The sequence below is a fragment of the Cupressus sempervirens genome, chromosome 1 (assembly GCF_028749045.1).
Source record: "Cupressus sempervirens isolate cs-2001-9-10 chromosome 1, ASM2874904v1, whole genome shotgun sequence".
NCBI lineage: Eukaryota > Viridiplantae > Streptophyta > Pinopsida > Cupressales > Cupressaceae > Cupressus > Cupressus sempervirens.
In genome coordinates, this window is record NC_143118.1 from 699143739 (window position 1) to 699171485 (window position 27747).

At 34.0% G+C, this 27747-nt stretch overlaps 1 protein-coding gene across 1 annotated transcript in view; it reads right to left on the reverse strand.

Annotated features, from left to right (window-relative positions):
• Positions 1-10080: 10080 nt before the first annotated feature.
• The window catches only part of LOC149579863 (uncharacterized), a 289230-nt gene continuing 271563 nt past the window's right edge, over positions 10081-27747 (reverse strand). Inside the window, exon 5 of the mRNA XM_089787367.1 lies at positions 10081-10258. Within this exon, the coding sequence (XP_089643493.1) occupies positions 10160-10258 (99 nt within the window). The 3' untranslated portion in view covers positions 10081-10159. The remainder of the gene's footprint in view (positions 10259-27747) is intronic.

Below are 27747 nucleotides of genomic sequence, written 5' to 3' on the forward strand. Positions count from 1 at the left end.
TTTTGAATTAAAATAATCATGTGTCTAACTACCTTAACTCATTCAAAAATATATAAAATTAAGATTTTTTTATTTTCCTCATATTAGGGAAAGCATAGAGTTTGATGCATCTTTCAGATTTTGAAATGGTTATACTATATGAAGGGTATAAATCTTTTTTAATAAGTATGTAAATCAACACTGTATAGGTAACTCCATTAGAAAATAAGTAATAATTACTTGCTGAACTCATAGTTTGGTAGAAATAATATCAATGAAAATCATATAGTGTCCTTAAGAAACCCTTTACATTTCATAAAATTTGGATGAAAGGTGATTTTTTTCATGTTGCCACTTTTTTGAACCACCATGATCATGCACTTGCCAATTAGATTATCGTTCCTATTCATCATAATAAAGGCCAATATCAAGGATCATTTAGAGTGGATATTTTTTTACTAAAAATCTTCTATAAGAATTAACATTCCTTCTTCTTCACATGTAATATACATTCTCTTATGGGTCTTTATTATGAATATTAGGACCATTTTGGGGTTATACCCTATGGGGTCCTAAAATCACTAGGTGACAGGGTTGTCAGTGATACTAGTCCATTTCCTCTAGCTATGATCCTCTTGAATGTTTTTTCCACTCTTGGTTTTTCTATCAACTATGTGACCATTGTTGGTCTTTGATGAGATGACTAGTTTTATAATTATAGTAAAGCCTATCCAATTATAGGAGGTTTATCTATTTTAGTTACCTGACCCACCTAACATGTTCATTGAAGGAGGCAAAGGTGGTCTCTTTGGCCTTCATAGAAGAGAGGGATGTATATCTAGTTGCACCTTTAGTAATGGAGGAATGATTTCCATAGCCTTTTGTAGCCCTGTATGTTATATCTCTTATCTCTCCTTTTAGTTATGTTCCTAAGTACATCAATTAAAATTAAAGAAACCAAATTAATCTTACTCACCTCCACTTGTTTCTATCCAATCTTCCTTCTCATAATCAATAGACTCATTAATTCTGATACATTTTTTCTTGGGTGGGTTTAGTTGTCTATTTCTAGCTTCACTTTCTTTATTTATCGTCAACTTCCCTTGCTAAGCATGCCATCTTTTTTAGTGGGACAAGGTCTATCAAATACTCTTCCCCTTCTTTTAGATATTCCAATATAGTTTAAGGGATTTAATATGATATAGAGGTACTCTTCTAGTTTAATCTCTAATATTTCATCTCTATTAGCAATGTCTTGGTTCTCTTTTTCATTGGGATTAATGAGGAGGCCTCAAATTAATCTTGAGGATCTTATAGTTGTGGTTATTCCTCCACTATTGTAGCCTTTCATTTCTTCTTATCCTTGGCCTTTTCTTCTTTGCAGAAGTAAACTCCCTCCCAATCATGTTGATATACTAATTTAGGTCTTATGAGATAATTTTCAATCAAGGTGGAAGTCATGATGTTCCCTATTCTTTTATTCCATTGAGTTGGTTCCTTGATAGCTGACACACTTGGTAAAGGTTCAAAGGGGAAAAGTTAATATACCAAATATTTGGTCATTTTTATTACATGTTAGACTTAATTTTTAATAGAATCATCATTCTCCCTACCCACATTGGCATTCATTATTAGGAAATTAAACTCTTTATCATTGTTATATGTGTGGTCTAAGATGTTGGGAGTAACCTTATTCAACACTTTATTTTAGATGTGTAGACTTAGGAAACTACCAAATATTGTCTAATCTATTTCACAATAGTCCCTCATCTAGACATCATACTCATTCACATAATTGAGTTGCTGGTCTTCAATGGATGTGTTAGTCAACTCCCATCCTCCACCATGTTCAAACATTCCTATATTATCTAAGTATAGATATGATATAAGGTACTCCTTTGGGGGTACTTGTCACATTCTACTTCATAGGAGGCAATATCTCTCTTTTATTTGACCTCATATGTCCCAATAGTAACAAGACATATAGGTTTTTCTTAACTTTCTATGGATACTACCATAGGCTAATCTACATTGCGTAGCAATTTCTAGTAAGATCAATATATCCAAACAACAGATTGGTAGTTTCTTAGGGTGAAATAGTGTACTAACAACTTGAATGTATGTGAAGGTTTGTAGCTACATAAAATAACCTCCAACATAGTAACCTTGGTCACTAGCTTAGCTAATAAGAATTTTGCATAATTCCCTTTTATGAACTAGATTACTGCAAAGATGGAAGCCTTGTCAACTAATGTATACTCTAGACTAATTGCTTGAAGCTCCTTTTGTACAAACTGAGGGTACACAAAATGTGACCATGCATTTGTAACTTTGATGCTTCCTCTCCTAATAAGCCCTAAATATGTGTCCCTTGCAAGAATAATGTATACTATATATGATCTCATATATAAATGGGGGTTTGTTTGGACCAAATTCAACTTCTTGTCTAAAGCGTCACTAATAATAGTGCCTTGATCAATCCTATTGGCCTTTTTCCTAATCTTCTTAAAGAAATTTACCATTGAATTCTTAAGATAGCTTGTTTTAGGAACACTCGTTACTCTTCTCAAACAAAATGCAGAGTAGCCTTAATAATTGGAATCATGCAACCCCTATTCATATCAACTTTCCCAATCTTGCTATGTGTGGTCTAAGTGATTAGGTATACTACAAATCTTGATTCACCTTAGTGTTCTCTATACCACATTTCTACACTCTCATATGACATCCTCTAGTATCCATAAAAGATGAGTGGATGGAGTACCCTATCTAGTCTTATGTCTATGGATATTTATCTAGTAAGTAATACTCTTTAAAACCTTCTACTCAAAAATATAATGTCATACAAGAGTTGTGAATAATTCTTAGGATTGTAAAAAGACAGAGTGTGATGTATCCTTAATGAGTCCAATTTTTATAAGTACCAAAATCATCTTTGATCTCTCATGAGGCTTGTTGCATATTACTAGGAACTTGTTTTAGTCAATATGTCCTAGTTTAGTGACATGAATCTCCGAGTTGAGATCCATAAATCTTGATTTCTTTGGCACATGCTTAAATTTAAAGGTTACTATTTTTTTTGGGGATATTTATGTTTACTATAGGGGACGTGGTAGAAGCTATGGTTAATGGAAAAAAACACATCATCAATATCTCAATTATGAGTAAAATAAAACTAATGAGTCAAACAAACCTCACAAATTAATAAAATAAGATGTACAAATAATAGATGTACAAATAGGAGTGGTGTGTATGTTATATAGGTTTGTATCTTTACATGTTCACAACTAGAACAATATGAAAAGATTGGAAACCATGAAGATGGGATACAAACAGGGAAAGTAAGAAGAGATGCTTAGGTTGTGAAAACGGAAACCTACACATAGTGCATTACTACTCACCCTTGGTGAGAAAAGATGTCGATGCTACAAAGATTAGGAGGTATAGAGGTATGATACTCATATCTCTACAAATGTAAATGATCTATTTGGTCCCCTCCCCCCTCTATTTTTAAATGATCATGAATGTTGAAAACATGTGCAAGTGTACAAATGCATATGAAAAAAAATTCATAACAAGCACTACAAAATAGACCAATAATATTTTTCCACTAGTTTCCTATCTTCATAACTTTTGAGACCTCTTTAGAGAGGCCTAGTTTTGAGGGTTAGGATGTCAAGTTCTATATTGATACTTAAAAATTGGGGTTTTTACAGAACCACAACATATAGGCTTGATAGAAGGAGGAAATTACATGGGAATTTCTCCATTTGCAAGCACCCCTAAACTCAATACAACCATAAACTAAACATATTACTTCTATAGTGTCAATGTGAGCCCCTAGTCGACAACTCCAAACACTAATGTTAACATCCATTGTTTACTTTTGTGTTTATTTACTTGATATTCAAGTTCAAAAAAATCCCAAGTGAATAGTAGATTGTGACCCAATTGTTTTTGTGAGTGCCAGATATAGAAACCCCCATGCAACTTATCCCTTATCTGTAGACCAAATGTAAGAATCCATTACAAGGACTCCTTTTGTGTTACATTTTTTTTACATTCTCTATGAATATTTCCAATTTGATTGAGTTGTTATGGTGCTTTAACTTGTATCTGTAAAATTGATGAATTGACTTTATTTTTGTTGGGTGAGAGATTAGACTGCACCTGTATAATATTTTTCTACTTTTAGTTCTTTTCACAATTCACAAACCCTTATTTTCATTCCTCTTTTGAAATCCTAGTGGGCTGACACACTAGTAAAGACCTTAGGACAACCACTGAGGAGAACCTTCATAGGAGATGACTTTCATAGCTAGGCCACTGACTGTTGATAATTTGGACTAGCCACAATATATGAGTAATCTTTAGCTATGTTTAAGTTACAAGGATGTTTAATATTAAAATTAGGATTTCAAGTAGGAAAGCATAATACTTCCTCCTATAAATCTATGTAAGTTTTCTTTCTACTTTGAGGTGTTAGGTACTTTGACTAAAAAGTACTCACTATAGATGATGGTACCAAATGGATGGACCACACATAAGAAAAACATCAACAAAATAGTGACTTACTCATAAATTAAATATAAAGCAAGGACAAAAACTAACAAAGACTTGAGACCTTAAAACCTAGTATGGTACAAATTTCATTTCTATCTCATTTGAAATAGTGTTTGAGAAACTAGACATTAACCAGTAATACAAATCATTCCCAATCAAGTGTTCCTAATATGATTGTATCATTTCCCAAAACCTATAAGAATTGAAACTTAGTCCAACTACCTTGTTTTTGGTTGTCCTATCACACATGAGTATGAGGTTAGAGATCCTAAAAGCTTTGATTATATATCTCATGTGAAACATATACTTGATAATATATTGATGTTTTGACATGTGTTCTAATGTAGCAATTATTGTTTCATGTAATTCCAAAAGGTTAATTAACGTAAATTGTATCCAATCAGTATCCTCAAATAGGGAGATGTACCAAAAGCATTTTTAACCCCAACCCTATCAATCTACAAAGCATAATATAATTATATGTGGAAATCTCTTGGATTTTCATTAAAAAAATTGTTATAATTATCATGTTTTTATTTATATCCTCAACACCTCCATGAAATGTCCCTTTTCTGATTTTTTATGATATTTCCAACCTTTAATCAGATCTTTAAGATCAAATAACTAATATCACAAAGATCCACCAAATTTCTTAAGAAACCCCAAATCGGGTATGTTGAAAATAGTGCTAAAAGCTTCACAACTTCACAAATTATTAATGAATCTGAAAATGGAAATTTTTACAGAACTTTTAGCAGCATAACAGCCTACAAATTGACATATCCAGATCCATATAGCCTTTACACAACAGCTCAAAAATGTAGGACCAAAACTATGCTCATCGGGCTCCCGAAATAACACAAAATATGCCCGGAAACACCACAAGAACACTAATAATCTATCTCAAAAGTTTAATCGTGTCCCAATATATATATTCAGCTCTATTTTAACAGCTTAAAGTCTAAAATACAGCAGCAACCAAAACTGATATGAAATACTCAACCGGAAACACCAAACTCTTACAAAAATACACCCGGAAACTCACAAATCTGCACTGTTCAGCACAAAGGCAAACTCTGTATGAGCATGCACATGGAATGGCTTCAAACTCCCATCCTTAGCCTTCCTGGAAACCTGCAAACTCCCATTCTTGGGTCTCCCTGGAAACCTGCAAACTCCCGTTCTTGGGTCTCCTTCTCCACAGGTTTGGCAGCCTCTGAAGAATAACAAAGAATGAGCAAAAATCAAGTTCTGGAATCCCCCCCAAAATGCCTCCAAACCTCTTTAAAAAGGACATAACTGTAAATCACATCCAAGAGAGGTTAATGAAACATATTTTAATAATAATTATCATTTATTAGTCCAACGGTTTCCAAAGATTAACTCCCTTTTTCCGAAACTTCACTTTCTTGGGCCTGCCTGATTAGCAAAGATTATTATTTTTTAATTATTTGAAAAGGGGACATGACAAGTCCTCCCCTCCCAAACATTGCTTGTCCTCAAGCAATGGCTGAACAATAAACCAATCAATCCTCCTGGATCCCAAATGTAGTCATGAACTATACTACTACCAATTAACACAGACTCCTGCAAGATCCTCTGCAATATGACCAAGAGGAATCCATAATCAAACTGGCAATTATAGCTCAACCAAACTCACCACAGTCAAAAACCCATGAGACACAAACTCTTAGAATATCAAAACCCAAGTAAAGTGGACTACCAACATAGTAAATACCATCAATGCATTCCACTGGCCTATATGGAATGTACAATCCAACTCTGCAACAATGGTGAATGCTCTCAAATGAAACTATACCAAGTATGGAGAATCCACACACTGTACAACTCCTGCAGTCAACACAACTCTGTAGATCATTGGCCACTGTCTCATAACCATAACTCCCATGCACCCCTGATGGTGAAAAGCCATCACAAGATAAACAACAAAAAATGGAACCCAAACCAAATTTTCCTGCCATCAACTCCTCAGCATAAGGATCAATTGTTAATTGATGTACATACCCTGCAATATAATGTTGATTAAAAAAACCAACCTCAGTCAACAGCTCACCATGAACAAGTGATACAACCCACTGTGACTGATCACTAGCTAAGTCAGGAGATGTCATAGCCAAAGGAGTAGAATCAATAACAACACTTGCTGAAGCATCACTCCAAAACTCCTGCTCTAAGTCATGTATTATCAAGCTATCAACTACAGAACCTGTCACCATGTCGTGCCCATCACAACTCTCATCTCGAGGCATCAAACTATTCCATAACTGATGATAAGCACTAGGAACCAAAGTACATCTCTGTATCATCATCTCATCAACATGGTCATCAAAGGTAAATTGATGAGTGTATCTCACAGTGTAATGCCGATAGAATGCGCCAATCTCAGTCAGTGGCTCAGACTGTAATCTAGATGAGACTAATTGCAATTGATCATCAACCATGTTGGAACTGACTACTACCTCCAAAGATATCACCAAGGGAGTAGTATTACTAGCAGGAACCATGCCAACTGTTGACTCACCAACATCACACATGACCTTTGATACATCTCTAGTCTCTGTGCCTTCAGTACTAGAGGCCACCACCTTGTCAGGCATACAATAATCTGCTACAATACCCAACTCAACTAAACCTGACTCTAGTGGGAATGAACCTGATATGCCAATGTTAGTATCAAGGATGGATGCATCCCCATCTCCACTGTCTCTGACAATCTTAGCCATGGACATCCTCGAATCACCAAACACCATAGCTTGTGACTGTATAGAATTAGATAAAGACTGTAGTCGCTCTAACTCCATGGTCACCTTAGCCAAATGAAACTGTGACTCCTTGAAAGCCAACTGTGTACTCTCAAGAATCTCAGAAGTCACCTCAAGCTGCTCAGTAAGCTCACTCACCTCATCTTCCTTGGCCAACAATGCATCATATGCTGTACTACCCCACTCCATAAGATAATCTCTATCAGCTACCAACTGCATATAATTCTATCTCAAAATCCGAATAGCCTCCCATAAAGAGTGGATCTCTGTCAAGGAAAGATAACTTCCTTCCTGCTCATCACTAGTAGGAGAACCCCATCCATAAACTGCTAATAACTGACGAGCAGCATCAAAATGTTGGCAAGTGATAGCAATGTCTCGATCACTAACTCTCAACTGATTAGACACATGATGGCATTGGCTTGACTGTCTCCTACAATCCTCCTCTGATGCACTGTCTAAAGGAGTATCCTCAAAGTCACTAGTCTCTAGAGTATTACAATCCATACCCTGTGAATTAAATCTAAAGCTCATATCAACATACGAAGTATCAAAAACATTAGCACTGCTGTCCAACTCCTCTGTACCCAAGGAAACTAAGTCTTCAAAACTGCCCACTACATCCTCCTGGATGTCATCAATGCCAATATGATCCTGGGACTCATCTGTACACACTGCCAAATATGAAATATCATCAACACATTCCAGCAAGTATGGTCGACTAGATATATGAGCAAAGCCCAACACCGGTGTATAAAAACTAATACAAACATCGGATAAGCTCCTGGCACAAGAAAATACAACACCATGCAATCTGCTAATCAAATCCATGGTAGCACCCAAACAATCACTGCTACCAAAAAGTGTTAATGATTTATAGTCAACTGAACCCCAAATGCCAATATAAGAATCTCGAGTCCATATCTGTAAACTAGAATTAGCTGGTAACTCAAGCAAAATCCTGACTTGAGTAATATGACCAATACCAACTAACTCCACATACCTGTCATGATGAGATAATGTAGTGACAATACTGTCTTCACACACCTTCAGCTGGCGGGATAAATCATGTGAAGTACTACTAGCCTCAACCTCATGTGACGAAGCATCTAACTGTGCCTGGTACTCTCTCTCAGAAAAGTCATGAATGCTCAATGTCTGCTCATCTACACCAGGTATCTCACCATCATGCACAACAACACCCTCATAATCATCATCCTTGAGGTCAAATCTATCTATCACTCTTTGACTAAAATCATCAAATGTAGTTACCTGATCATGACCTTGAGTAGTCATTCCATGATACCACCAATCATAGGCTGCATCTTCCAAGTGTAGACTTGCAATTTGAACAAAATCACTCTCCTTCATGGGGTTAAGTGTGAAGAAGGTCTGTAATTTTTGTAGCCATGCTCTAGCTGAAATTTTATTTGTTCCATCAAAAGTAGGTGCTATAAACTTGCTTATTTTATTTTTGAGCTCTCTTCCACTTATGTCATGCTCCCTTCTGTATTCTTTCTTGGGTATCAAAGTGTTCATCATATCCACATATTCTCTAAAAGGAACTGAACTACGAAAGTCATCATCTAAGCCATTATAAGTAGCTCTTAATGTAATCAAGTTACCTGTAACCTCTTCCATAGGATTAATGGCTGGATTTGGTACTGGTGGCTCATCTGCAGGCAAGAAAATAGTTTTGGTTGATTTAGATGGTGTGGATTTCAGATTTCTTGGCTCCTCTAAAGTGCTCCCTTTCTCATTAATAGATGCAACTCCTTGTAGTTTTTCTGTCAATATTCGCAAAGCCTCTCTAGTTTCTGCCAAACTATCCACTGTTTGCTTCTGAGTGTTTTGGATGTCTTGGAAGAATTTCTTTGCCATCTCATTTGGATCAGCCATACTTTTCCCTTCCTTGGATTTTGTACTTTTACTTTCAACTGGAGGTTTGATCAAAATTTCTTTATTCTTTTCTCGCTGCAAATATCTTTTTTCTCTTTCACTTAGTTGCATGCAACCATAAATTTTGACATGCAGCTGATTAGAAGCAACATGCAACCATCAAATTCACCAAGAACTAACATGAAAATGATTAGAAGTAGAATGTAACCATAAATTTTAACATGCATCTGATTAGAAGAAACATGCAACCATAAATTATGACATGCAAAATCTGGGTAGTTGTCAAAACTGACATGCAAGATCTGGGTAGTTGTCAAAACTGACCTGCAACTTCTACAAACCCTCAGGCTGGCAAGATCATGGCTTTGATACCACTGAAATGTCCCTTTTCTGATTTTTTATGATATTTCCAACCTTTAATCAGATCTTTAAGATCAAATAACTAATATCACAAAGATCCACCAAATTTCTTAAGAAACCCCAAATCGGGTATGTTGAAAATAGTGCTAAAAGCTTCACAACTTCACAAATTATTAATGAATCTGAAAATGGAAATTTTTACAGAAATTTTAGCAGCATAACAGCTTACAAATTGACATATCCAGATCCATATAGCCTTTACACAACAGCTCGAAAATGTAGGACCAAAACTATGCTCATCGGGCTCCCGAAATAACACAAAATATGCCCGAAAACACCACAAGAACACTAATAATCTATCTCAAAAGTTTAATCGCGTCCCAATATATATATTCAGCTCTATTTTAACAGCTTAAAGTCTAAAATACAGCAGCAACCAAAACTGATATGAAATACTCAACCGGAAACACCAAACTCTTACAAAAATACACCCGGAAACTCACAAATCTGCACTGTTCAGCACAAAGGCAAACTCTGTATGAGCATGCACATGGAATGGCTTCAAACTCCCGTCCTTAGCCTTCCTGGAAACCTGCAAACTCCCGTTCTTGGGTCTCCCTGGAAACCTGCAAACTCCCGTTCTTGGGTCTCCTTCTCCACAGGTTTGGCAGCCTCTGAAGAATAACAAAGAATGAGCAAAAATCAAGTTCTGGAATCCCCCCCAAAATGCCTCCAAACCTCTTTAAAAAGGACATAACTGTAACTCACATCCAAGAGAGGTTAATGAAACATATTTTAATAATAATTATCATTTATTAGTCCAACGGTTTCCAAAGATTAACTCCCTTTTTCCGAAACTTCACTTTCTTGGGCCTGCCTGATTAGCAAAGATTATTATTTTTTAATTATTTGAAAAGGGGACATGACACTCCATTACCTTGCAAATAGTATTTAGTGGACAATTTTGTTAGAATTCTTTAGAATAACTGAGAGGGGGGGTGAATCAGTTATTCAAGGTCCAAAATGCCCTAATAATACCTTTCTAATACTTTTATACCCTTTTCATCTGTTCAAACTTAAAACAATTATATAACCAAATTACTGTAAATCAACATGCAAAGATAAAACATTCAAGATCAACACATAACACAATGATTTACGTGGAAACCCAATTTGGGAAAAACCACCAGTAACATGCTACTTGATTCTCACTCTTCTGAAGTGATGCCCTGTTAAAAGCCTGCCCTGTTAAAGGCTTACAACACACTGTTAAATGTGACCTTGTTAGAGGATTTCACCAAACTATTAGGAATGGGCCTAGTTAAAGGTCTTTAGAACATCCACTTGGAATGTCACCCTGTTAAAGGATTTATCAAATGGCTATTAAACCAACCTAAGTCCATAGGATTTGTCTTACTGTTACAATTGCTAGAAAGTAACGATAATGGTCTTTTGATCTGACATAACTTACAACATACTTTGCAGATTTCAGATCACTCTTTCAGTTCAATCCTTATGCTTGGCTTCAATCACTTCATCTCTGACTTGCTTGTCTCCCTCTCAAGCTTCGTCTCCTTGAGTCTTCTTACTCATTCTGCCAATACAATCATCTTTGTGGTCGTCTATCCAACAGAGTTCCTATGCTATCTTCTCCTTAGCACATTCTTCAGCATTTCATGATTTATGCTTGACCACAGTTCTCTCTCTCACTATTCCCCTCTATTCCATTCTCTTATTTTTTCCTTTCCATTAACTTATGTCTTCTTATATACAAGTCTGATTTTCTTTTGCCGCTCAATTCTCCTTCTCTAATTTTAGGGTTTCAAGATGCATTAGGTAGGATACAATGTATCTACCCCATATCTTGTTTTCTTTGCCAATTGTATCTTAAAAATGTTCTACATGGTGTTCTGTGCTACCAGCTCATCAATCTTATCTTCATTTTAATTCACAAATTTCTAGATAACAACCTTGTCAGCTTAGATCTGGCGAATCTTCAATTTTCTAAATAATGCAGCAACTCGGCATTATTTAGTTACTAGTGCTCGGCACCTCTATGTTACTCGGCATCATTGAGTTACTGATGCTTGGCACTTGGTTCTTGCTTGGCACTTGAACTTGGTCGGCACTTGATTCTACTCGGCACTTGGTTTTGCTCGGCACTTGGTTCTACTCGGCACTTGAACTTCCTCGGCGCTTGGTTCTACTCGGCACTTGGTTTTGCTCAGCACTTAACTAGGAATTTGCTCAGCTCTTAACTAGCTTGCTTGGCTCCTTCTTTCTAATGAACTTAGTTTGAGCTTTACAAAAGACTTATCTAAATCCTTAAATCTTTGATATGTTTCTGTATGTTTCTGTGTGCCCATTCTTTGTATCTTATAGTATGTCATCAAATACACTTTTTCATCAATGGCTTAGCTGATCCTTGTACTTCATTACAACATCATAACTTTAACCTTTCACTAGGTGTTCTAGTTACATCTTATTGATTGCCACCACCTTGACAATCAACTAATTGATAGTATTTGGATCAGTAAAGCAATTGTCATCCCTGCAAGTAGCAAGTTTGACATCAATGACAAAACAATGATTGAGGACATTCATTACCGGTTCCATTATTATTCCAACAAATTTTCTTTTGATCATTTCAATCATTTCCAAAAATCTCCCTCTTTGGCATTGATGGAAAACCAAACTGATCAAGTAATCAATTCAGTTACCACCAAGATTGTTAGCTTGCTGCATTTTCACTACTTTCGCTACTGATCACATATATCTCCCTCTTTCTTATATATCTTCCTCTTTCTTTTCATTGATCAGTTTCTAGCATATTTCTCCCTCTTTGACATAAATGCCAAAGATGTAGCATCTTTATTATGCAAAATATAAGCTTTGGCATCTTGTTGTTTTTCTCCCTCTGTCACCATGATTGTGACTGAGTTGGAGTTTTTGTTCCTGTTGTCATCCTTTGCATCAACCTGTTAATATTTCAATGATTTATTCCTGTTGATGCAAGGCAGCTTCCTTGTCACCTTAAACTGCTTTATTTAGGGGTATAACCCCCAACTTGCCTCTAAGATATTCATAGGCATCCTTGGGCAATGGTTTGGTGAAGATATCTGCAGTTTGTTCCTTTGTGTGAATGTGTTCCAACTTCACCTATTTGTCTTCTACCAATTCTCTGACATAATGATACTTGATTGCAATATGCTTGGTTTTTGCATGCATTATTGGATTTTTAGATATATTTATAGCACTTGTATTATCACAATACAATATCAACAATTTTTTTACTTCTTCTTTCATTCCATTCAATAGATGTGTGAGCCATATGATGTTTGTACAATTGACTGCAGCTGCCACATATTCTGATTCTACAGTGGACTGGGATATACATGTTTGTTTCTTGCTAGTCTAGGTAACCAGCCTTTTACCTAAAAATAATGCACCTCCACTTGTGCTTTTTCTGTCATCAATGTTTCCTCCCCAGTCTGCATCTGTATATGCATTCAGTTCAAATTTTCCATTGTTTTTGTAGTATAGACCAAAATCTTCAGTCCCTTTGAGATATCTCATTATTCTTTTTACTGCCATAAGATGATTTTCTTTAGGATTAGCAGAGAACCTAGCCACTATTCCAACTGCTAATGCTATGTCTCGTCTACTATGTACAACATATTTTAATTTTCCAATCATGGATCTATACATTGTTTGATTGACTTCAAGTGACTCATCATTTTTGGATAGTTTATTTCCTATTGCCATTGGTGTGCTGACTGGTTTGGATTCCTCCAATCTAAATGATTTAAAAATTTCTTTGATGTGCTTTGATTGTGTAACAAATATTCCATGTTTGATTTGATGAACTTGTAATCCAACAAAGAATTTGATTTCTCCAAACATAGACATCTCAAATTCATGTTTCATTTTGTCAACAAAGCCTTTGCAAAGTACTTCCTTACCACCAAATACTATGTCATCCACAAAAATTTCAGATACAATAATGTCTTTACCTTCTTCATCTTTGATGTACATGTTGTTGTTGTCATCAATTCTTTCAAATCCAATTTGCACTAGATACTTGTGAAGTCTCTCATACCATGCTCTAGGTGCTTGTTTCAAACCATAGAGTGCTTTATGTAGCTTACACACCATATCCCTATTGTTTTCATCAACAAATCCTTCTGGTTGTTCAATGTAGACTCCTTCTTCTAGTATACCATTTAAGAAGGAAGATTTTACATCCATCTGATAGACTTTGAAGTCTTTGTAAGCAGCATATGCAAGTAAAGTTCTTACTCCTTCCATTCTTGCAATAGGAGCGAATGTTTCTGCATAGTCTATTCCTTCTTCTTGAGCATAACCCTTGCATACTAATCTGGCTTTGTTTCTGGTAATCTCACCATTCTCATCTAGTTTGTTTCTGAATACCCATTTTTTTCCAATCACATTCTTGTCAGTTGGTCTGGGAACCAAACTCTAGGTTTTGTTTTTTTCTTATTTGATCAATTTCTTCTTCCATAGCTTTATACCAGTCATCATCTTGTAATGCACCATATACTGTCTTGGGTTCAGATTTGCGGATTAGACATGATTCATGTCTTAGTCTATTCCTTGTCATTGGTCTTGCATCTTTGTCACCAATTATTTGTTTAGCAGGGTGATGCCTTTTTACATATTTGGATAATCTTGGCTCTGTCCTTGTTTCCATGTTTGATCTCTTGAATTCAAGATCACTATGTACTTAATTTTCAGGTTGTTCATTATGTGTACTATCTTCAGAATCAGATTGTGCATTTTCTTCATTCTGTAACTCGGCTTCTGAATGCAACTCGGCATTCACTGGTTGTGAATCAGCTAAAATTGACACTTGTTGTTGACTTTCAATTTGGTTGACATCATCCTCATCAGCAGTCATTCCTTCATAAGAATATACAAAGGTTCTGTACTCTTCCATTTTCTTTGGTTCTTCAGCTTGGACTTCTGTGTGCTCATCAAAATTTACATTTGCACTTTCCACAATTTTGTTAGTGTTAACATTTAAACACTTATATGCCTTACTTCTTCTGCAGTAACCGAGAAATATACCTTCATCACTTGTTGCATCAAATTTTCCATTTCTAACATCTTTAAGGATAAAACATTTGCAACCAAATACTTTGAAATGTTTTACATTTGGTGAGTAACCATACCATAATTCAAAAGGTGTTGTATTTGTACCTTTCTTGACTTGTACTCGGTTCAATGTATGAATAGCTACACTTACAGCTTCTCTCCAGTAGTTTAGAGCAACATTCTTTTCCATCATTAATGTTCTGGCATAGTCAATTACAGATCTGTTTCTTCTTTCAGCAATTCCATTCTGTGGGGGAGTTCTAGGAGCTGATGTCTTTCTTTTGATTCCAATGTCATTACAAATTATCTCGAATTCATTTGATGTAAATTCACCACCTCTATCTGATCTTAGGCATTTCAAGCTTTTTCCAGTTTCCTTTTCAACTCTGGCCACATACCACTTAAACATTTGAAAAGCATAAAATTTTTGTTTTAAGAACATAACAGTCATCATCCTGGAATAGTCATCAACAAATAACATTATGTATTTATCTCCTCTATAGCTTTGTATTTCCATTGGACCACATAAGTCAGTGTGAACTAACTCAAATATCTCTTTAGATGTATAGTTTTTTCTTTTGAAACTTGACTTTGTCATCTTTCCTAGCTGATATTGTTTACACATGATATTATCAGGCTTCTTCAGTTTTGGTAGACCTCTGACTTTCTTCATTTTACTGATTTTGACCAGATTGTCAAAGTTGACATGACATAATCTTCTATGCCATAACCATTTATCATCAAATTTTGCAAATAGACAAGAAGCATCATCCATATCAAGGTAAAACAAATTACTCTTTGTTTGATCTCCTTTTCCTATTAGTTTACCATCATTGTCATAGATTTTTGCAGTTTTGTTTTCAAATTCCACTTTGCAACCTATATTGCCTAATTGTGAGACACTCAATAAATTGTAGTTTAATCCTTCAACATAGTATGCATTGTCAAATGAAATTTGGTCTGTGAGCTTAATGGAACCTTTTCCTTTGATTTGACATGGAACATCATTACCAAATCTAACACTATTTCCATCATACTGAGTATAGTTAACAAACTTACTTTTGTCTCCTGTCATGTGATGTGAGCATCCACTATCTATGATCCATCTGTCATTCTTGTTTATACATGTCACCAGTGTTGTGGCTTCTTCTTCATCAGATTGGTCCTTCATGGATACATAAACAACTTCATTATCATTGTCATCAGAATTTTGTTCAACAATATAACACTTCTTACCTTTTTCTTTGTAATCTCTCTTGTCATCATCTCTTCTGTTCTTGTATTTGTTGCCTTCCTTGGAATCCTTTTTCTGTGGACATCTTGCAGCAATATGACCTACTTCATTGCAATTGAAACAAATGATAGGCATCTTACCTTTGAATTTTCCTTTGCCCCTATGAAATCTTCTATTGAGCAATGCTTCCAATTGTTCCACATCTTCCTCATTAGTGCTACTATCACTAGATACATACTTCATTTTTCTTCCTTTCCTTGATTTCACTTGTTCGGCATCTTTTAGTGATAGCTTGGCCTTAAAGGAAGATTCAACATTTTCAGGTTTGTAGTTTTCAAAGTTAGATAACTCAAATGCAGTGAGTCTACCTATTATACCTTCAAAGCTTAGATTATTTCCTGGTATACATCTTAGCTCTTGTATTACTGATACTCTAATAGCATAGATAGGGAGCAAGGTTCTTAAGAACTTACTATTAATAGTATCTTCATCCAGTTGACCATTCAAGCATCTTATTGCACTTACCACTTCCTTTATTCTTGCACCATACTAAGAAGCATTCTCATTTTCTTCCATTTCCATACCATCAAACTTTCCTCTGAGACTTTCTCTCTTTGCTCTTTGTACATTCTGATCTCCTCCATAGATGTTTGATAGGTCTTTCCACATTTTGAATGCAGTGTCACATCCTTTAATATCATCAAATTCAGCATAGCTGAGTGCAGAGGCAATTTCCAGCATTGTCTGTTTGTGTTCTTGCTTGTTTTTCATGTCTTCTGCAGTAGGAGCACCTGTTGGATCTACATGTTCAGTGACAATTGAATTTTGGGCATAATCTCCTATGGATCCAAGATGTAGCTTCATCAAACTTTGCCATGCAACAAAGTTGTCTTTGTTGAGCTTGGGAACTTCTCTCTTTGGCATTTTGATCTTTTTTGCTAGTAGTCCCTTTAAACTGAATCAGCAGTCTGCTTTGATACCAATTGTTAGAATTCTTTAGAATAACTGAGAGGGAGGGGGGTGAATCAGTTATTCAAGGTCCAAAATGCCCTAATAATACTTTTCTAATAGTTTTATACCCTTTTCATCTGTTCAAACTTAAAATAGTTATATAAGCAAATTACTGTAAATCAACATGCAAAGATAAAACATTCAAGATCAACACATAACACAATGATTTACGTGGAAACCCAATTTGGGAAAAACCACTAGTAACATGCTACTTGATTCTCACTCTTCTGAAGTGATGCCCTATTAAAAGCCTGTCCTGTTAAAGGCTTACAATAGACTATTAAATGTCACCTTGTTAGAGGATTTCACCAAAATGTTAGGAATGGACCTGGTTAAAGGTCTTTAGAACATCCACTTGGAATGCCACCCTATTAAAGGATTTATCAAATGGCTATTAAACCAACCTAAGTCCATAGGATTTATCTTACTATTACAATTGCTAAAAAGTAACGATAATGGTCTTTTGATCTGACATAACTTACAACATACTTTGCAGATTTCAGATCACTCTTTTAGTTCAATCCTTATGCTTGGCTTCAATCACTTCAGCTCTGACTTGCTTGTCTCCCTCTCAAGCTTCGTCTCCTTGAGTCTTCTTACTCATTCTATCTTTGTGGTCGTCTATCCAAACAGAGTTCCTATGCTATCTTCTCCTTAGCACATTCTTCAGCATTTCATGATTTATGCTTGACCACGGTTCTCTCTCTCACTATTCCCTTCTATTCCATTCTCTTCTTTTTTCCTTTCCATTAACTTATGTCTTCTTATATACAAGTCTGATTTTCTTTTGCCGCTCAATTGTCCTTCTCTAATTTTAGGGTTTCAAGATGGATTAGGTAGGATACAATGTATCTACCCCATATCTTGTTTTCTTTGCCAATTGTATCTTAAAAATGTTCTACATGGTGTTCTGTGCTACCAGCTCATCATTCTTATCTTCCTTTTAATTCACAGATTTCTAGATAACAACCTTGTTGGCTTAGATCTGGGGAATCTTTGATTTTCTAAATAATGCAGCAACCCAGCATTATTTAGTTACTAGTGCTCGGCACCTCTGTGTTACTCGGCATCATTGAGTTATTGATGCTCCGCACTTGGTTCCTGCTCAGCACTTGAACTTGCTCGACACTTGATTCTACTCGGCACTTGGTTTTGCTCGGCACTTGGTTCTACTCGGCACTTGGTTCTACTCGGCACTTGAACTTGCTCGACACTTGGTTCTACTCAGCACTCGGTTTTGCTCAACACTTAACTAGGAATTTTCTCGACTCTTAACTAGCTTGCTTGGCTCCTTCTTTCTAATGAACTTAGTTTGAGCTTTACAAAAGACTTAGCTAAATCCTTAAATCTTTGATATGTTTCTGTATGTTTCTGTGTGCCCATTCTCTGTATCTTATAGTATGTCATCAAATACACTTTTTCATCAATGGCTTAGCTGATCCTTGTACTTCATTACAACATCATAACTTCAACCTTTCTCTAGGTGTTCTAGTTACATCTTATTGATTTCCACCACCTTGACAATCAACTAATTGATATTATTTTGATCAGTAAAGCAATTGTCATCCCTGCAAGTAGCAAGTTTGACATCAATGACAAAATAATGATTGAGGACATTCATTACCGGTTCCGTTATTATTCCAACAACTTTTCTTTTGATCGTTTCAATCATTTCCAACAAATTTAACCATTACCCAATTTTCTAATTCCCATTGCATTAGAGATATTTATACAAATAAGGTTTCATTATCACTTATTAGAAAAATGGGCATCCTAAATCTAGTGACGATGTGTTCCTTAATGAAGTTGATGGAAACTTGAGTGGTGAAACTATGAAAAATTTCATCCTTTTCCACCTTTTGTTTGAAGTTCACCCATTAATGATGGAGCTTTTACACATCCAATGAAGTGAAGGCCTCACTTTAGGAAAGGGTGAACTTCAAATACAAGTTGTAATGGTATTATTGGATTTATTTCTCTATTGGCACTAGTATGGAAAAAATGACATAAGAAAATCCAATCTTTGGTGTCTCTAAAAAATTTAGGATAATAGTATCCTAACGATAAAATCTATTGGGTTATTTGTTTAGCTAACCCATGTTTAGTGCCATACTTGACATGGTGTTGTTCTAGCATCCCTTTGTTATAAAGTAAAGTTTTTCAAGATAACTAAGAGGAGGGGCAGGAGGGTGTGAATTAGTTATACAATTAAAATAGATCTCAATATCCTTATTAGTAAAATATAGATGAAACACCAACAACAAAATAATAGCCACACACAATAACACAAGATTGATTAACTATGAAAATCCTTGATCAAAGGGAAAACCCTAGTGGTGAAGGTAACCATAGGATAATGTACTAATATTAAAGTTTCTTGTGAAATGATAGACCCTCTTAAGAGTCAATGAAATAAATTCAAGACATATAGCAATTCTTGTTAGGAGACTTTGAATCCATGTTAGAAGATTCCAACCCTATTAGGAGGTGTAAAAACCATGTTATGAGTTGTTAACGAAGACAAAAGGATCCATTATCCAAACAACTGCAGTACTATTTTCATAAAATAATATAATAGTACATCAACAATGTCCAAGAATAACTTTTTTGCCAAATATAGCTATGTGTAATCTCACCATGTGTCAACTACACCAATCACTTCTCTTATCCAAAATATATTCAAATGTAAGTATTCACAATTCAATAACTCACCGATTATACAATATCTGCAGTAGATGATTTACCAACGAAATTAGGTTTCTTTGTACCAAGTCCTAGGATAAGCTACTAAATTGGCCTTGAGGCTTTCTTAATTTATAATAATAATAATATAGGACTATTTTAAGTTATTACATTTATACTTTACATTATAATATTACATTATTTTACAATTACAAGCAATTTTTATCTCACAGTCTTCATAACTCGTCACTTGTTGCTCTTCTAAATGTGCATGATTAACCCCAAAAACTTCAACATGTCTCCTACCTCTTTCCTATTTCTCTTGACCAGATTCCATATTTTTTAGGAGGTACAATCCACAGAATAGTACTTGCTTTCTAGAAACTTTGTCTAAAAGTTTCCTTTACCAAGATCATCATAACTTTGTTTAGTCTTTATATCTCCATATGTGCTCTTAAATGTAGCATGTATACATACTCTATGTCATTATCACAAGTGAGTATAAGCTTATCTAAGCCAAACTCTATTTGTTTCTTTGACAATCTTCACAAAATAACTAGTATATTGCCTTAAATGATAAATTCTATCATAAATGCAACACAAAACCTCTTAATTATATTTTTAGCACTATTATGACACTCCACCATAGGAATTCCATTATCATTCATGTTAATGCAATTTAAATTTATATTGGCTTAACTACTTAACCTATATATCTTTGTATTATGATTGGTAAATGTTTTCCTCTTTCATGTTGTACAATCTATATTTCAATTTTAGCAATCTATGTTGAAACTTGTTCATCCCCTTAGAATACTAGTTTTTTAATAGGTAATATATAATGTCTTGATACTAGATGTCATATATGAATCCTTTTATTGTATACAAAAAATAATCTAATCCTTATTTTTATACATTATTGGTCATCATCTTGGTTAGACTTTACCCTCTTACAAGTTTCATAGGTTGGATTTCTAAATCACATTCTTGTAAAATAACTGTCCACTTTCTTCTTTTCTTGGAAAAATCATTTATCATAAAAGTGGTTTAATAGCAGGGTCTTGCACAATGACATATACCTTTCTTCATACTATATAGTGTGTGAGCTTCTTGAGATTCATCACAAAATAAAACACATTCTTAGCTAGATTGGGTTAATCCAATTTAGAGTTTAGATAGAAACCCATGAAAATAATTGATCTATTAGTCTTGTCATCTTTCTTCTACATGAGTATGCCTATACAAGAGTCCTAGATGGAAAATAATAGACTTTTAATGGTAGCTAGTATTAGGGTTAAAAAAATTGGAGTGTTAGAAATGGTTGTATTAATGTCTTCAAATGATTTCTTAACTTGAAGGGTCCAATCAATCTTGACTCCTTTATTTAGCATGTAATTAAGAGGATGTACTACTTATTAAAAAAAATCTAATGAATATCCAGATTTTTAAAAAATTCCAAAGAAGAATTTTAACTATTTGCATCTATTGGGTAGAAATAGTTTTAGCATTGTTTCAACTCTATCTGGGTCAATAAAAATACAAATCTCATAAATAATGTAACCAAGGAGGTTTCCCTTGGTGATTGGGAATGAATACTTCTTGGGATTGAGGGAAATCCCATATTTTATGGACCAATTGAGTACTTTAAAAAAATAATTGATTTGATCTCCTCTATTTTTTGAGAGAATTAAAAGGTCATCTATATAGATAATGATGCACTTACTTACCAGTACTTTGAATGCTTCATCCAAAGCCCATTGGAAAGTGTCTCTAGTGTTAATCACCCCAAATGGAATACTATTATATGTAAATGTCTCATTTTGTGTTAAATGTTACTTTCATCCAATCTTCTTCATTGACCATCACCAAGTTATATCTAGAGTAACTATCTAGGAATGACTTCAATTTTTACCCATTAATGATTTGTAGCACCTTGATGGGAAAGGCTAATTACTACTTATTCTTTTTGGAAGCCTAGTTTAGACTTATAAAATAACCAAAGGGTTGAATCTCCCCATTCTTCTTCATTGTGGTACCATATAATCAACCCAAGTAGAATGTCGAATAGGGGAAATGATATTATTTTAAAATATTTTCTAGACCTCCTTCATTTTCAATTCTTTAATAATTCAATTTTAGCATCTCTTTCTTTTATAGAAAGACTTGGAATCTCATTTGAAAGGGATGTTGTGTGTGATGATTCTTGGATTATATGCTTTAAGCATAGCTCCATGTGATGATGTCCCTATACTCATCAAGAAGGTACAACATCTCTTCCTTTCCATGGTCACTATAGGCCTTTCCAATCTTAGTAAATATTAGATCATCTTTAGTTCATGAGTTATAAAATTCACATTCATAATTACCTTCCTCTTTTGGGATTCTTCTTTATTATGTTGATACATCTTGGTCAAATATATTCTTTATTTCAACCATTCCTTTGGGGATGGTGTTAGTTTTTAGACTTACAATGTCATCTTGATCTAAAACCCCATCTTTCTCTTCATTACCCTTAGATTTGTCATCAATTATTGGTCACTCAATCAATTCATTACACATGATAAATTCCATTACATGTTGGTCATCTTAGAAGACTTGGATGTTTGTTATTTTTTCGATAATAGATGTGACTACTATTAATTCAAAAAAAAACATTTTAATTTTTTTCCTCAATGGGATGCAGTGCATGTGCTAAAATAGTTAGTATGTTAGGAATAAAATTTTTCCATCAAGGGAAGAATTTAATATTTAATTTCTCAAATTCATTAATCAAATCCCATATTGTCTTTCATTAGGCAATAATCTCTTATTGGTACAATCCTAGATTGCAATAACACGTCAGATTGCCAACTATGAATATCCTTTTATTTTTACAATCCTTTCTAGCATGAAGAGGAGACCTCACATTAGGCCCTCAAATTTGGCCATATTGTTAGTGCATATGAATTATAAGTTGTACATGGCATATTAATACTTGTCCCTTGGGTTGACCAACTCAATCCCAACCTCAACCCCTTACTTACACTTAGACCCATAAAAGTTTAGATTCCATAGCCTATTTTCCTTAGGAATTTTAGTTTTATTTCTATTTGGATTCAATTTTTCTTTTACTAGATCACTGAAGGACCTTTTGTTCAAAACATATTCCATATTTATTAGGGATAGTTCAAACATATCACTTGAATTAGCCTTTAAAACTGGTGTAGTATAATCATATTTTTACCCTTGATTTCTTTAATTAGTTTGTTGATCTAGAAAGAATTAGTTTTAGGATGAGCCACTACCAAGACCCAACCCAAACCATTCACAAAGGGTCACCACCTGTGAATGGTGATTAATCCTTCAAGGGTTTATAACAATGTCTCACTATATGAGGAAGCACTTCTAGATGATGCATTAGCGTCTTATTTTTTTATTCTATAGGATCATTACTCCCCTCATCCAATTTTCCTTGGAATACAACAATGATTTAGTCCCTCGATGTTCTACAATATTCTCAACAACTTCATTTATCATAGATTGATTGAGTATACTTGTGTTAATATCAACTATCAAAAGAGTGTCATTCTTTGCATTTTTTGATACTGCCATTTGGATCATCGCTTTTGCAATGACATCTTGATAAATTTAAAAGCTTGAATTTTGAGTGACTAGCATGGTGTAGTCAATAGAAACTTGGGAGTAGAAAAATTTTTGGTTCAATGTCCTCCCCAAGACACTACACACTGGTAACCATGATTTTTGTAAATTTTACAAAGAGCTCATTCTACTAGGAGATTTCTTGTAGTCATATCATGTGATTTCCATTGGCTTCTTTTATCTCATTTATGTCGAGTTTTAGGACTCTTTATAAGCCAAAGTCAAACTAGAAAAATAAGGATAACTTTAAGAAACCCCTCTTTGGAAATAATTATAAAATCTTGGTTAATCCCAAATTCTTTTAGATGGAAAACTTAATTTCTATTTGTGAGTTTTTTCACACTAGGAAAAAAATTATTTTATTGGTGATTTTATTCTTGTCTTAAATTTTAGGATTCAAATCCTAGAAAATCATTAATTGTTGAAGAAAACATATTTTTCTATCATCTAAAACACACTAACCCATTTTAATAATCATTAGATGATCCTAAATCAATGGTATAAATTATATATGGGGCAAAAATGTATTGGGAAAATAAGGTTTAGAGAAAGTCTCCAAAATAATAAAATGTCTCCACAATCAAATCTATTTTGGGCCAAAGAATAAAAGGATTAAATATTACTTGGAAAGTCTGTATAATAGAGATGTGTCAAGTATATTTACTTAACATATAACTGTACATAAATATTTACCATATATTGGTGATTGTGACTATCAAATAAGACAAGCCTCAAAAATTGTAGGCAAAAATATTTAATTTACCTTGTGGAAAAATTAGATTCCATTGGTGGTGTCATCATCAAATTATAAATAATTATGTATCATTATTGGCAATTGGTCTAAGCATGAGACCTAATTTTTATAAAGATCAGGTGACATGGCCACCCCAAAAGTGCAAATTTGTTTTCCAAATTGATGGTCCCCAATGAGTAAAATTTTCCATGTGGTGACTATTCACCACTAAAGTTATCCCTATGGAGGAATAATAGTTCAACTAGGGAATTATAGTCTTTGATGATCTTTCACAAATTTGTCTTAAGATTAGTTTTTATTTGGTTGCTAAGTTTCTTCCACAGTAACCACATCTAGGTGAAATCAGTGAAAAACTATCCCCTTAAGAATTTAGTACATTCTCTACTAAGGAGTGTACAATATGTTGTATGAATGTGAACTACATGGATGCTAATGAAATCCTAAATATGAGGTTTGGTACTTAGTTGAACATGTACATCTTTCAACATGCCAATGACACATATTTCAATTTTTTCAAGTTATATTACTACCCGATTAGTGAGCTAGGGTAACACCTAACTTTTGTGGACTATATAATGGCATCAAATTAAAAGAGGCATTATAATCAATTAGGAAATTATGGAGATTTTTACTAGAGATTCTAATGCTTGATAATAAAGGTGGTACTTCTACTCTATCTTTGAACATCATTGGCATTAACTCCAATGGCAAGCACTTTCTACTCATTCAAGATGATAGCTCACCTAGTGTGATCTAATTTTTTCAACAATACTTCCCTTTTTCTAGAGAAACTTTGTAACATGCCATAAATTGAAGTGTTTTCCTTAGTCTTCTTTAATTCTCATATGAAGCTATACTTTTATAAGGACCACGCTAAATTTTTCATCATTGTTAGAGCCTTATCAAATGCTAGTGCATATTTGTTGGATTTGATGTTTGTGGAGGTATCAAATTATTACTTACCCATGGGTCTACAAAAGTATGATATGACCCTTAGTGAATATTGCTATTCAATGATTCCCTTCTACTATGTAAGTTGTATGTATTCTTGTTCTCATTATGAAAGACAAACATTTTTGCTAGTTCCAAATGCATCTCCTAATTGAAGAAGATTACAAACTCTTCATTTGCTATGTTGACTTCCTTTGTACTCAGCAGAGTGTCATAATATTCAAGCAATGTGGTATTAAATTTCAAAGAAGGAACATCACTAACATTTGGGGAATTCTTATTTTGATCTTAATGATTAAAAATGTGTCATCGTTGTTGTTATACATGTGTCTTGCATAATCTACATGATTGATTTCATAAAATTAGATATTATTGTTATTTCTAAATGGAATCATTTCATCATTCTAGTGAGCATACTATTGTTTATTTAGTCATAGAGCTCTATTGATCCTATCCACTTTCTTGATATTATTCTCTACGCTACTACTTTTCTAAGAATTAAAGTTCTTACTCTAATTTTATTCATAGTTATTGTCATTTGATGAAGCACTTGAACACTGGTAGTTGATACTTTTTCTTTGTCACATTTGTAAATGAGTGAGCTCATTGGTTATCTAGGACATGGTATTTTCATCTACTTAAATTCATTAATTATGTTATTTTTCAGTTCAACAAATGCTTTAATTTGTGGATAAAAATTTATTTTTGTAAGGTTCATACCTTGGATATGTAATGGAAGGGGTGGGGAGAGAAGCAACCTTCTATACTTGTATTACATTAGTAAGGCTAATCAATTTTGTATAATTTGTGTCCCTCCTAGATAGGGTGGTGACTTACCATAAAATTGGTAGGTAGGAAAATGGCCATACTTTGCCCCTCTATTGTGATTTACATATTTTTTAAACAATATCTTTTCTTGGAAAACCTAAACTAACATGTCAATGTTCATTGCTAGAAGCCTTCTCTAGAAAAAAATCATAAGTTGGTCCATAGAGTTTAGATATATTTGTATGGTAGAACCAAGTGGTGCCATATAAGGGGAGTCCAACCTCAAGTACATCATGTGGAAGTGAAGTTTGAACTAGGTCCCTCTTGATGGAAAAGAGTTGGTGAAGTACAATTATTAATTATTGAATGCATTGAATTGGTCTAGGAACATGTTTTTTGGAGTTACTGAGTTGGTGATAGATGTCGATAGTAGATTAACATAGAAGTTGAACAACATTTACCCCAAGGTGTAAAGGAACAAATGGAGCACAACATCTTTGCATTGAGTTTTCCTTTTGGTGTGTGATACTTTGAAAACTTTGATATGATATTTGGTTAGTCTTGTTTCTCCATAGGTAAACCTTAGGAAAAACTTCTCAAGATTTATGGCAAGATCATGGAGTTGACCTTTTAACCTTATTGGTGAATCTTGAGTGTTAGAAAATAAATCTATTGGTGGAAGATGTGGAGGTTGTTCTTTAGGTATTAGCGTTAATTGGCTAATGTAAACTTTCAAGAAACAAAAGGCTATTATATAGATGATTGTACCAAAATGTGGGTGAATTTTTTGGATCCCTTTATTACTATAAGCTTTTCAAAAAAAAAGATTGAGTTCTAAAAAAAAAAATTGATAGTTGAGAACCTTAGTAATCACTAAAAGGGTGATAGTGCATTAGAATTTTCCAATCTTTAGGATTGACACTCCTTCTAATGCAACTTATATTGAGTAGTCATTTTTTATGATGACAATGGAAAAAATTCTTATGAATATCTCTCTAGGAAAGTTGATCAAATAACCAACTCCAATTTTCTAGGGGGCTATTTTCCAAGTGTTTGGATAACTCAATTGAAGACTAATGCTTCTATTTACAAATAGGCCTTTGCTAGTGTCTATAACTCTAAAAACCCTAGAAAATTTAATTGCAATCCAATAACAAACAAATCTTTAGTATTGAGTGAATGAAATTCTTCTAACAATGCAGCTATATGAATTCCTATTTTAATTGAGTGTTTGAAAATAAAATTATAGAAATGAGGTAACAAGAGACTAAATGAATTACTCAAAATAAATACCTTATGGTACATAGGACACAATAGAAACACATCTAAAAATTAATGTTTTCAAAGGGACTAAGGTGAAAACCATTAAAAATAGGAGTAACACATCCTTAACTCCAGTGATGCTATCATCAAAGAATCTTAATAAATATTATAATATATTTTATAATTCATCAAATTTTATATCCATAGAAAGTTCACATAGGTGAGATAAATTACCATGCAAAAAATATAAAATGATCCCTTCTTCAATTTGTCATAATAGAGGAATTAGATTGTTATATGTGACTATCTCTAGAAACTAAATGATAGCACAATAATATAAACACAACAAGACTATTGGCTATATTTTCACTCATGAACATAAATTCATAAAAAAAACTACACATTCTTGTAAGAAACAATCCGTGCATAGAATGAGAGCACCAATAATATAGTATTATTGCATAAAAATACTTGCCTTATATACATATTACATTCTTAATTTTATAGGAAAACTTCTCCTTTGCAAAAAGTTTAGAGATAGGGTTTTTTTTCCTTGCAACAAGCATGATAAATTTTTTATCTTTATTCTCATTATATATACACTAACTCCTAACATGTTGCTAAGGAAACCTAGAATCTTATTTTTATTCATTAAATGATGGATGGGTCTTTAAAGGAATAAAAAAAATATTTAGAGAAGAAGATAATAAGAAGGGAGACATTTTTTAGTAGTTGCTAAATATCAA